Source organism: Eschrichtius robustus, chromosome 16 (genome assembly GCF_028021215.1).
Source record: "Eschrichtius robustus isolate mEscRob2 chromosome 16, mEscRob2.pri, whole genome shotgun sequence".
NCBI classification, from domain to species: domain Eukaryota; kingdom Metazoa; phylum Chordata; class Mammalia; order Artiodactyla; family Eschrichtiidae; genus Eschrichtius; species Eschrichtius robustus.
In genome coordinates, this window is record NC_090839.1 from 53,455,100 (window position 1) to 53,467,995 (window position 12,896).

The following is a 12,896-nucleotide window of genomic DNA, read 5'->3' on the forward strand; positions in this document are numbered from 1 at the left end:
TTCTTCTTAGAGGAAATGTAGAAAACATGTATAATTACGTGAATGAATAATGTTGGTGATATACTCTCATTTTCTGTTTGACGTAGTTTAGAATCTTAGAGTTTATTCCTGCATTAGCTTTTTTTTTTTTTTAACATCTTTATTGGAGTATAATTGCTTTACATTGTTGTGTTAGTTGCTGCTGTATAACAAAGTGAATCAACTAAAATATATGGAACGCTTCATGAATTTGCTTGTCATCCTTGCGCAGGGGCCATGCTAATCTTCTCTGTATTGTTCCAATTTTGGTATATGTGCTGCCGAAGCGAGCACCTGCATTAGCTTTATAAACTTTTGTACAGAGATGGTTTCCTCAAAACATCTTAAAGCTTCCAGAAGGGAACTCTTCGTGGGAGCGAGGCCCAGGTTCCTTAGCTGTGCAGTGAGCATGTTTCGCCCTCCACCTTGTGAGAGACAAGCTGTCTGTCTTCACAGACCTCCGTCCAAGTGGGTGGCTCCTAGGAGGGGGTGAGCCCCGCATCCCTCTCTTACTGCTGCCTGTCGGGTCCAGGGAGTGACCCCCATGCTGTGAGGGTGGGTGGGCACATGGGTCGATGAGGCCTTTCTGGCACAGAGGACTTAGGCCTTCTAACCTTGGGGTTAGAACCTTAGGGGTCCCACAGAGCTTTACACTGAGGGCGGCTTAATTACATGGAGTCAGCCCCTCATCTGTGGCCGTGTGCCTGGCTGTGGCCCTCTTTGCAAGAAGCTTGGGGAGTTCAGGGTGCCCTGGAGGTTGAGACTTGAGGTTTGTGTCTGGAGGCCTGTCCTGAGCTGTGCAGGCCTTTCTGGTACAGTTGGGCGTGGAGGCTCCTCTCACCACACACGGGGGTGCAGGGGGGGGGTGGCAGGTGTGGGGACTGCTGGAGAGGGGACGCAGCAGGGAAGCCTCAGAGCCAGCATCACTGTCACTGCACCTGTACCTGTGCAGTGCCCCTCTGTGGACAGCCTTTGTCCAGACCCTCAGACCAGCGTTGACCCCCATCCTGCTGTGCTGTGGGCTGGAGACCCTCTCACAGCCTCTGCCCTGCCGCCACTCTAGCACGTGCAGGGCCACCTGCCCCCCTATACTCCCACCACCAAGCACACCTCCCAGCCATCGAGAAGCGATTACTCTGGTCTTTACAGTATTGGTATTTGTTTAGTCATAGCTGTGATGCATGGAGTGGTGTTGTTTTTAAAACACAAGAGTACCTGCTTTTTGTAAAAATTCAGACCATCCTTGTGACCTGATTTCCACCATCATCGATTTGTTTTCCCTGTAAATATTTTAGTATTTATTACTAAATACAAAGCGTCTTTTTAAAAAACATAACCATAATACCATGCCATTTTTATACATTAAAAAATTAGCAGTAATAGCTTAATATCTTAAAATATTCAGTCTGTGTTAAGCTTCCAGTCGCCATAATTCCACATCATAATTTTTTGGTTGTTGCTTACTTGAATCAGGTTTCAAATAAAATTCTCACATTGAGCTTAGCTAATTTTTCTCTTAAATTTCTGTTATCTATAGCTTCTTCTCCATCTCTGTTTTTTCCCTTGCAGTCTGTTGAAGAAACCAGGTCATTTGTCTTATAGAGTTTCCCACAGTTTGCTGATTGCATCTCTGTGGAGTCATGTAACATGCTCCTCTCCCCTCTGTATGTCTTGAAAATTGGGAGTTGGTTGTGGCTGCTTGATCACATTCAGGTTCAGTCCTTTCACACCAGAGGCTGGTGTGTGTGGTGTGTTCTTCATTAGGAAGCGTGTAGCATCCAGTCGTCTCTCCCTGTCAACAGCCCTTTATAGCCATGATGGCCTAGATCCATCAATTCATTAGAGAATGCAGAGTGATCATAGCCCAGTTCTTTCATTCTTGAGCTGGAATTCTTTTTTTTTTTAATTAAAAAAAATTTTTTAAATTATTTATTTATGTATTTATTTATTGGCTGCGTTGAGTCTTCGTTACTGCACACGGGCTTTCTCTAGTTGCAGCGAGCGGGGGCTACTCTCTGTTGTGGTGCGCGGGCTTCTCTTGTTGCGGAGCACGGGCTGTAGGGTGCGCGGGCTCAGTAGTTGTGGCTCGTGGGCTCTAGAGCGCAGGCTCAGTAGTTGTAGTGCATGGGCTTAGTTGCTCTGTGGCATGCAGGATCTTCCCGGATCAGGGATTGAACCTGTGTCCCCTGCCTTGGCAGGCGGATTCTTTTTTTTTTTTTTTTTAATAAATTTATTTATATATTTTATTTTTGGCTGCGTTGGGTCTTCGTTGCTGCACGCGGGCTTTCTCTAGCTGCGGTGAGTGGGGGCCGCTCTTTGTTGTGGTGCTGGGCTTCCCATTGAGGTGGCTTCTCTTGTTGCAGAGCACGGGCTCTAGGTGCACAGGCTTCAGTAGTTGTGGCTCGCAGGTTCGTGAGCACAGGCTCAGTAGTTGTGGCGCACGGGCTTAGTTGCTCTGCGGCATGTGGGATCTTCCGGACCAGGGCTCGAACCCGTGTCCCCTGCATTGGCAGGCGGATTCTTAACCACTGCACCACCAGGGAAAAATCCCTGGAATTCTTATTTAAAGAGAAACTTCCCCTTAGCCACTGTTTGTTTAACTAGTGATGTTGATTGTGGAGGAAAAACAGGATAAATGCTTGCTTCATTCCCCTTTATTTGCAGCTTTTGGAAAGCATGAATTGGTTCACTGTCATCCTCCAACGATGACCAATTCATCAAAAACATTATTACCCCACCTCACAACATACACAAAAGTTAACTTGGACAGATCAGAGATCTGAATGTAGGAGCTAAAACTATTACACTCTTGGAAGAAATCATGGGAGTAAACATTCATGACCTTGGGTTAGGCTCTGGTTTCTTAGATACAATACCAGAAGTACAAGCAGCAGAACAAGTTTTAAAACTTTGGTGCTGTGATACCATTAAGAAAGTGAAAAAGACAACCTATGGGGTTGAATAGAAAAAAAAATTTCAAATCATATATCTGATAAGGGGCTTGTATCCAGAATATATAAAGAACTCATAACAAAAAAAGTCTTTTTTTAATGGGCAAAGGATCTGAATAGACATTCTTCTAAAGAAGATAAGCAAATGGCTAATAAACACATGAAAAGATGCTCAATATCCTTAGGGAAATGCAAATCAAAACGACACTGAGACACCACTCCACACCCACTAGGATGACTAATCAAAAAGACATCCGATAAGAAGTATTAGCAAGGCTGTTGAGAAATCAAAGCCCTCGTACTCTGCAGGTGGGATTGTCAAATGATGCAGCCGCTTTGGAAAAGTCTGGCAATTCCTCAGAAGGTTAAGCATAGTTACCTTATAATCAGCCATTCAGCTTCTAGGTATATGTCCAAGAGAATTGAAAAACAAATGTTTACATAAAAGTTGTACGCCAGTGTTCATAGCAGCTTTATTTGTAATAGCCAAGGAGTGGAAACAACTCAAGTGTCCATCAACTGATGAATGGATAAACAGAGTGTGGTCTATGTGTGTAGTGGAATATTATTCAGCCTTAAAAGGAATGAAGTTCTGATATAGGCTCCAGCATTGATGAACCTTGAAAACATTGTGCTAAGTGAAAGCCAGCTGGGATTGGGATAGGGATTTTGTTGAATGTATAGATCAGTTTGGGGAGTATTGCTCTCTTAACAATACTGTCTTCTGATCCTTCAACGTGGAATGTCTTTCTGTTTATTTATATCTTTTGTAATTTCTTTCAAAATTTTTTTGTAGTTTTCAGTGTTATAAGCTTTGCACTTTTTTTTTGGCTGTGGTGGGTCTTCGTTGCTCTGCACGGGCTTTCTCTAGTTGCAGTGAGTGGGGGCTACTCTTCGTTGCGGTGCGCGGGCTTCTCATTGCGGTTGGCTTCTCTTGTTGCGGAGCCCGGGTTGTAGGGTGCATGGGCTTCAGTAGTTGTGGCGCGCGGGCTTAGTTGCTCTGTGGCATGCAGGATCTTCCCGGACCAGGGATCGAACCCGTGTCCCCTGCATTGGCAGGCGGATTCTTTTTTTTTTTTTAATTTTCAACTGACATTTTTTAAAATTTATTCATTTATTTATTTATTTATTTTGGCTGTGTTGGGTCTTCGTTTCTGTGTGAGGGCTTTCTCTAGTTGCAGTGAGCGGGGGCCACTCTTCAGCACGGTGCGCGGGCCTCTCGCTATCGCGGCTTCTCTTGTTGCGGAGCACAGGCTCCAGACGCACAGGCTCAGTAGTTGTGGCTCACGGGCCTAGTTGCTCCGCGGCATGTGGGATCTTCCCAGACCAGGGCTCGAACCCGTGTCCCCTGCATCGGCAGGCAGATTCTCAACCACTGCGCCACCAGAGAAGCCCTGGCAGGCGGATTCTTAACCACTGAGCCACCAGGGAAGTCCCAGCTTTGCACTTCTTTTGTTAAATTTATTCCTAAGTATTTTATTTTATTTTTGAGGCTATTGTAAATGTAATTGTTTTCTTAATTTTCAGATTGTTCATTGAGGGTATATAGAAATATAGTTGATTTTTTTGGTACACTGATCTTACGTCCTGCAACCTGGATGGACTTGTTTATTAGTTGTAATAGTTTTTTAGTGACTTCCTCGGGACTTTTTACATACAGGATCATGTCATCTGTGATTAGAGATAGTTTACCTCTTCCTTTCCAGCCTGGATGCGTTTTGCTTCATTTTCTTGCCTAATTGCCCTGGCTAGAACCTCCCCATTGAATAGAAATGGCGAGAGCAGGCATCCTTGTCTTGTTCCTGATCTTAGGGGAAAAGCTTTGTCTTTCACCATTGAATATGATGTTCGTTGTGGGTTTTTCATAGGTGCCTTTATCAGGTTGAGGAAGTTCCCTTCTGTTTCTAGTTTGTCTTATACTTTACCATGAAGGAGTGTTGAATTTTTGTTAGATGGTTTTTCTGCATCTCTTGATCAAGATGGTCATGTGGTTTTTGTCCTTTATTCTAATGATGTGATGTAATATATTGATTGCTTTTTATGTGCTGAACCACCTTTGCATTCCTGAGATTAAATCCCACTTGATCATGGTGCACACTCCTTTTTATGTGTTGCTGGATTCAGTTTGCTTGTGTTCTGTCCAAGAGCTAATAAGCACATTTTGTGGAGTGTGTTTGCTGTGCTTCACATGTGGGTTCATGGATAAGACAATAGCGGTCTGCACTTTTGGCTTTGAAGAGAGTGTTCTGACATCAGGAGCATGTCAGGTCCCTCCGTCCCCACTGGCACCTCACAGTCTGACCTGCAGATCTGTGGTGGCCAGGGTGGTCCACAGCCCAGGGTGCTGGTCCGTTTATTTGAACCACTTTGAGGGTGGAGATAACAACCCAGCCCAAACCCTTCTTTACCCTGACCCTTTGGCCTCCTGTTGAGTGGGTCAGTGGCCTAAAGGAGGCAGCATAAGCCAACAGTGGCTTGTGGACCTTGGTTTTCCAATAGCTGGAGAATTTTGACCTCTGGCTCATCTCTGAGCTTACAGGGGGAGGTAACTAGATTATCTCTGTGGCTTTCTAATGCACTCTTGGGCTCTTACCCTGGTGTCACAGATAGAAATCTGCCATTCGTGAAGTAGGAGAGGAGAAAATTACTTGTTTTCACTAACCCCTCAGTGAAATCGAGCATCTCGTTCAGTTATGAAGGTAGGCAACAAATATCTGTGTCATTAGAAATCACAGATGTTTTCATGTCCTGTCACAGTCGTCACAGATTCTTGATCTATTGTTTATGCTGATCGCTACTTCAGAATTACTCTATTAATAGACCTGCTGCCAGATCTTGTTGGTGCATTAATTAAAAGAAAAACATACTAGTATATTGCATATTTATTACTTTAATATTTTGATACTTTCATTATGTATAGTCTTGTAGATATTATTTTATGTCTTCAGAACATCATTCTGAGGACAGTTATTCTTTTCCACACTCCAGAGGATTCATTCATCTCTAGACTAGCGAAAGAGCTCCTTTCTAAGGGGGTGACTCTGTATCCCCAGGGACTTGGAGTCCCTTTAAGCAGGTGGACATAGGCTCCTGGGGAAGAGGAAGCAGCAGGTGTTGTGGGGGACAAGCAGACGCAGGCCCAGAAAGCTTACAGCAGCAGCAGCAGCAGCAGCAGCAGCACACAGTCCTAATGCCGTCACGATTTGCTCTTTAAAGCCCAGCCATGTCGTGTGTGTGTGTCTCCTGTCCACTTTGTTTTGTGCATAATGTAGCTATTTAAAAGCACAAATACCTCTGCATACTGTATGATAGTCTGAATTATTTAATTATGTGTAATACATATTTTTCCATATAAAAATATATTTCTAGAACTTTTTAATAATAACATTTAAAAATATAAATCACGGAAGTAATGCACGATTATTATGAAGAACAGAAACACTAAACAGGTGAAGCATCGAGTTGAAGCCTGGCCCCCGAAGGATTGTGTCATGGCCCTGCCATCTGTGCTGGCTCTGTCCTGGAGGATCAGGTGCCAGAAATGAATTGCTGGGTCAGAGAGCAAGCCTGTCCTGTATGACTTTTGATGTTTGTTGGAAAATTGCTCCCCCAAAGTCACAGCATTTCACATTCCCACCAGTAGCACTGTGAGGTTTTCCTCTTCAAATCCTTGCCAATACTGTGCATTTTCCTTCTTTTTTATCTTTGCTGATTTGATAGGCTATCGTGTTCATTAACATTTCTTTGATTCATTGTAAGGTTGAATGGTTTCACTTGGTTTTAGCTCTTGATTTGTTTTCTTCCTCTGTTGAATCACTTCGGTGTTCTCGGCTGTCAGGGTCCTGGAAGGATGTAAATGTGGCTGAGAAGTCTCTACAGGAGAGTAGCTGACCTCTAGGGGACCAGTTACAGACAGCAGGGCCCAAGGAAGCTGGACTCCCGCAGCGGGATAGAGAGCCCCTCGGCCCTGGGAGGGCAGGTGGGAGGGACCAGCATCTGAGGGGGGGGCCCTCTGTGGTGGGAGAGGGCTGTGGCCTGGGGGTTGGCCAGGAGGAATAATCTCCATCTCTCTCCTGTCTCCCACTGGGGGTTCCTGCTGGCTCCAGGGCACAGAGAAGGACAGAGACCGCATCTGGGAACACATGGGGAAGATATGCAGCATGTCGGCCTTGTCTGTGTTTTTTAGGCATCTGCCTTTGGAGGCTGCTGGACCCGCAGTTAGGAAGTCTCCCGTATGGGGAGCCCTGCTGGCTGACCACCCCAGGGATGGCAGGTGGGGAGCCAATGGCCACCATGGCCAGTGGGCCTGCCTCACAGCAGACCATTGCATGCTGAATTGGTGTGGCCATGGGCCCTGGGTTTCTTGTGCATTTTAATTCTGGTGTTGTGTTGTTTATAGCCATACACTGTAAAGAATACAGCTATAGACAGACAAAGCATCGGTCTGTTGTGTTTTACTGCAGGTGGCTGTACCCTGTCAAGTTATTTCTGAGTCAGGCCTAAGTTGAGGTGCCCAGTACAGAGCCTTCAGTCAGTGCAGGAAGAGAAGGGTACTTTCCCCAAACTGGAGCACTTTGTGTAGCAGGGTGGTTGACTTTGAGAAGGAAAGACGAAAAAGAAGGAACTTTCAGCCATCCTCCCTTCCCCAGCTCTCCCTCCTCTAGAACATCCCAGAACTGAGTGAGTTGCTCCTGCTGTGTTTAGAGCCAGGTCTTTGGAGGGCGGGTACTCATGTCTGGGCAGAGCGCTGTCCCATGGAGGCCGCCCAGGGCTTCACAGCCAAGCCCTTGGGGGCGTTTGGGTTTGGAGAATTCTTGGCTGTGGGGCTGTCTGGTGCCTGCAGGATACTTAGCTGTATCCCTGGCTTCTACCCACTAGGTGACAGCAGCCCCTTCCCGCCCCCATTGTGGCAGCGAGAGATGTCGCCAGGCATTGCCAGATGTCCCGGGGGCCCAGTTGTCCACAGCTGAGACAGTGGGGCCAACAGGCAGGCCCCTTCACTGGGGGCCTGTTACAGTTTTTAGTGTTGCCTGATTTCAGAAGTGATCCTGAAGGGCCAGAGACCTCTCAGTGGTAGGTATATTGGTGTAATGTTTTACCCGGTACACTTTCTAAGTTAGTTCAGGAAAATTTGTCCACGGAGACAAGTAATTTCTAGCCCAGATTATTAAACATGTTGAGGAAAGGGACAGCTTGATCTGTAGAAGGTCAGGCTAGGTGAAAGGGTCTTGTTTGTCTGGAGCACAATGGTGTTGAGCTGTGGTATTGTGTCCTGCTTGTGCCCCGGGTTGCCGTGCAGGGACCTGGTAGTGGGAAGCGCGGTCTGAGCAGGGCCAGAGCCTCGCTGGCAGCCGTTCAAAGCGGGTTACCGAGTCTGGTATGCGGCGCAGGCGTGGAAGGTCGTGGGAGGCAGTTGGCTGCCAGTGCCATGGGTGTCCCCAGTGAATCAGTCGGTGGAGGTGACCCAGCACTTCACGTGCTCCTTAGAGAAGTGATTTGTCCTCAGATGGTGGGCAGCTCTTACACGGGAATCCCCAATCCTGTGTCCTCTGGTCGTGGGCAAGGCTGAAAGCAGCTGTTCTGTCCCCGATGCCAGAGGATGCCCCGCGGGGGATACCTCTGGAGTGGCGCCGGGGGGTGGGAGGTGGGCAGGCTGGCTTGTGCCCACAGTGCTGCTCTGTCAGGGCTGCCTGGACACTGATGAGCCCCTGAGGACCTACTAGGGTGACGTGGGTGTCATGCCTCCTTGCGGCAGTTATGGGTGGGTCCAGCAGCCAGACCCCACAAGTCTGCAGTTGAACTTGGCACAATCCAGTACTAGAGGTGGCAGACTGTTGCAAAGGGTCTCTGGCCGTGACGCCCGAGTCTTATTCCTCTCGTAGTCCCTAACCTGCCTGAGCTGTTTGTTATGAGGAGAGGGTATCCCTGCCCTGCGTGCAGCCTGTGGGAGATCCAGTCCTTTCCACATTCTCCATGTGTCCGGGGCTGTTTTAGGCACCACAGGTCCAGCAGTGAACAGACAAGGCCCCTGGTCCTCAAGATGCTCCCAGCTGACAACACGCTGGGCGAGGTCACTCCGGTGTGTTGGCGAAAGGCAGGGAGGGGTCCAGGAGGGGCTGCCCTGGCAGTCAGGGCTGGTGTTGCTGAGCAGGTGACCTTGAAGCCAGCCCTCGAAGGGGCAGGTCCAAGAAGGGGGTGTGATGGGAGGGCCCCTGACAAGTCCTGTTCTCGGGAGCGGGAGCGTACAGTCTGATCTCAGGTGACTGTGGCTTCCCAAGAGATGAACACCGACTGTGCAGCATCCACGGTGGAAAATGCTCTGTGTCTCAGCATGAACTTTACCCTTTTCCCTCTTCTCATCAGCCAGGGCCAACTCGTTTGTAGGAACAGCCCAGTATGTTTCTCCAGAGCTGCTCACAGAGAAATCGGCCTGTAAAAGGTAACCTGTTTTCATCTGATCTATAATTCTCTTTTCTCTAAAGTAGTTGGTATTTTTTTCAGGTGAAATTAATAGTTAAGGGAGTGCCTTTCATGGCCTTTACATAGCCAAGCCTACTTTGGAAGAAGTTAGCCTTTTGTCTTTTAACCAGCATCTTTACTTTGATAACCTATGTGCTACTTTGTTACTACTTATACTTCCTGGCGTGGTTGTTGCTTTTATGCTTCGAGATTTGATCTTGTTCCTTCAGGAACAACTAAACAACTAACTATTCAGTGGGGAGTACTGTGGCCGACAGGTCTGTATTAGTGACACGAGGCTTCCTGCTGTGTCCCAGAGCCCCGGGACCCTTGGTGCCACTTCCGGCTCAGGCACCCTGGCTGTGGCAGCAGCTGCAGGTCAACTGTTCAGTGTAACGTGCTCTGCAGAGTGCAGGACAGGCCCAGAAGGCAGCGTCTGTGGGAGGAGACAGGACTGGGCCAGTTTCCCAGCAGGGGCCCAGCCAGCACTACAGGGGGCAGGCCCAGTGGTGGCCACAGGATTGAGGGCCTTGGTGGAGTCCTCAGTTGTGACAATGAGAAGTGCAGGGGGTGGGATATTGTGTTCACAAGAGTGGAGGTCCAGAGAGTGGAGAGGGTCAGTGGCAGGGCAGTTGGGCAGTGGAGGTGAAGCAGGTGGGGGTGCCGATGGCCAGGAGCTGGGAGAAGTCTGAGGTGCTGTCTTGGGTGGACATGAGGCAGGTAGAAGACGGAGAGGCGGCAGGAGAACCTAGGCTTTCAGAGTTTGGGGATGACAAGTTCTGTGGTTGAAGCTTTTCTTTGGATTTTTCCTGCCCTGGGCCAGACACTCAGCCCACTGGGACCATTGCTGGAGCTGACAGAGGCCCACACAGTCAGTGTCGTGCACTGGCATGCTGCAAGGGGCTGCCTTCCTAAAGTGACAAGTGACTGCCAGGGCAGCAGAGGAGTGATGGTTCTGGGCACAGCAGCTCTGTGTTTCTGAGCCTGACGGCTTTTTAAAACCTCTCTAGCGAGTGGAGCCACAGGGCACAAACATGACGGTTGGAAGGATATTCAGAAAAATTAAGCTTGGGCATCTTAGCAGTCTCTGGGCTCTTTGGGTTTTTTTTGTTTTTGTTTTGCTTTTTGTTTTCTACTCTTATTGAACCAACAAACTTTGAGCTCTCACTGTGGGCCAGATGCTGTTGTAGGTCAGGGCTTCCCAGCTGGGACAGTTCTGCCCGCCAGGGGACATCTGGCCATGTCTAGACACAGTTTTGGTGTCACAACTTGGCGGGGGTGGGGAGGGAATGGGTGGAGCCAGGGGCACTGCCCAACATCCTACAGTGTAGAAACGGCCCCCCAGCGAGGATGACGGGTCCCAGATGCCCACAGGGCCCAGGCTGAGAAACCCTCCTCCAGGTGGTGGGTGCACTGGGCCAGATTCTCCAAGTGTGTGTCACTGCTGCCTAAGAACTAGCTTTTCCTCGAGTTGGGGTTTACTTTCAGCAAGAGGAATTCCTTTCGCACTAATGGAGGAAGGTCTCCAGGCTCTACTGAGTGAGAGAAGGAAGACACAGAGTGGCCTCCCAGAGTCACTTGTCTGTGCATTTAAACCTCAAGAAGGATATACAAGCCACGGATAACTGGTTATCTGTGGTGAGGGTAACGGTTAGGGCTGTGAGTGAGACCTCACTGGGTGCCTTTTTATGCTTTTAATTTTTAAAGTCATGTGATACTTATTTAAAAAATAGTTAAGAATTTTTTTCCTGATTCTAAAAATGATACTTATTCATTATAAAGAATTTTTAGAAAATATGGAGAATAAAAAAAAAAAAAGTAGGGAGTTTCCTGGTGGTCTATCAGTTAGGATTCGGCACTTTCACTGCTGAGGCCTGGGTTCAGTTCCTGGTGGGGAGCTGAGATCCCACAGTCCGGGTGGCCAAAATCAAACAAACAAACAAAAAAAGCCAAGGAAACACTCATAGTCTCCAACCCACTAGTAGTCACAGATAATGATTTGGTATGTCTTTCTTTCCAGCTACTTTTTTCTGTGTGTTTTAAATGTGTCTACATAATTTTTATACAACTGGAATCATACTGAATGACCACTTTTGAATCCTGCTCCCTGTGATTATATGATGAACATTTCCCCATACCACTAACATTATTGGCAGAAATCTTTTAACAGCTGTGTGATTTTCCAACATATGAATTCATTGTAGTTCATTGAGCTTTTCCTTTACTGTTAGACGTTGAAGTAGTTTTCATATATTGGGCACAGCCTGGTGTGCCTTTACGTGCGGCATGCCCTGCGCTGGGGAAGAAGGGCCCTCCTGCCTGTTCAGCTGGAGAGTCTGCCAGGGATGCCCCATGTTCCTCTTTGAATTTCAAGAAGTAGAGTGACTTGGTTTAACTGAGCATTTAAAAAATCATCAGTGCATACTGCTTTCCAGAAATGTTACACTGGCTTCCCCCTTTAGTTTTCATTGTATTGAAAAACATTTTAAATGGCAAGATACCTGTGGAAAGTTAGCCCCGAAGCCGTTCTGCTGGCAGTCCCACTCCCTGGAGATGACCCGTGCAAGCAGCACAGGCAGCCCCACCCCACAGCCCTGCCCCTCCTCTCTGGCCACTGCCACATGGAAAGGCCGATACTTTTCTGTTGGCGTTTTTCTCTTGTAGCTCCCCATTTTAACTACACTAAACAGCAGAGAAAACCAAGTGTAAGAACTAGTTACTGAGTAGAATGTACGTTCATTTTTAACATGCCCTTCACTCCATCTGTGTGTTGTGACTCAGATTTCTGATCTGTGGCATTTTTCACCCACATCAAGTGCTTCATCTACCCCGGGCCAACGGTGCTGTGATATGGGTCCGAGGACAGAGCCTTCACCCAAGGCCCCCAGCACTGTAACTGGCCTCTTGTCTCCACCCACGACCTACGATTTCATCTTCCAGAATGCCAAGCTGTGGCCTCTTCCAGAAACTGACTGTATCCAGCAACGCATGAGCCCTACGTATATTTAGGGCTTGCGGGGAGGTAGTTGGCCATGCAGGGCAAGTTGCATCTTGATGCTTTCATAGGGCTGAGCTGGGAATAGAATGCAAGATTTACAGAGGAAATAAAATATGCAAAGTAGTTCTCAGCCGTGAACTCTGAGATGCACTGAGGGGAGAGAAAAAACAGGAGCAGGAGGGAAGGAGGGTGGTGAGCAGAACAGCCCCTCCAGGGTCCCTGCCAGCTGGTTCTGGAAAAGACTTAGGGAAATTCAGAACCGTAGTGTGTTTCCTTTAAAATGTATAATTAAGGGCTTCCCTGGTGGCGCAGTGGTTAAGAATCCGCCTGCCAATGCAGGGGACACGGGTTTGAGCTCTGATCTGGGAAGATCCCACATGCCGCGGGGCAACTAAGCCCACGTGCCACAACTACTGAGCCTGTGCTCTAGAGCCGCAAGCCACAACTGCTGAGCCCGCGTGCCACAACAA

The 12,896-nt window shown here is 47.9% G+C and overlaps 1 protein-coding gene and 1 non-coding gene across 3 annotated transcripts in view; one reads left to right on the plus strand and one right to left on the minus strand.

The window, feature by feature from the left end:
• Nucleotides 1-12,896, plus strand: part of PDPK1 (3-phosphoinositide dependent protein kinase 1) — an 80,501-nt gene that overhangs the window by 48,262 nt on the left and 19,343 nt on the right. For both annotated transcript variants that reach the window (XM_068566048.1, XM_068566047.1), the window contains one exon: nt 9,333-9,408. In XM_068566048.1, coding sequence (XP_068422149.1) covers nt 9,333-9,408 — 76 coding nt within the window. The remainder of the gene's footprint in view (nt 1-9,332; nt 9,409-12,896) is intronic.
• Nucleotides 206-312, minus strand: LOC137750812 (U6 spliceosomal RNA). The gene has a single exon (XR_011070595.1). It is a non-coding gene; the product is annotated as a U6 spliceosomal RNA (small nuclear RNA).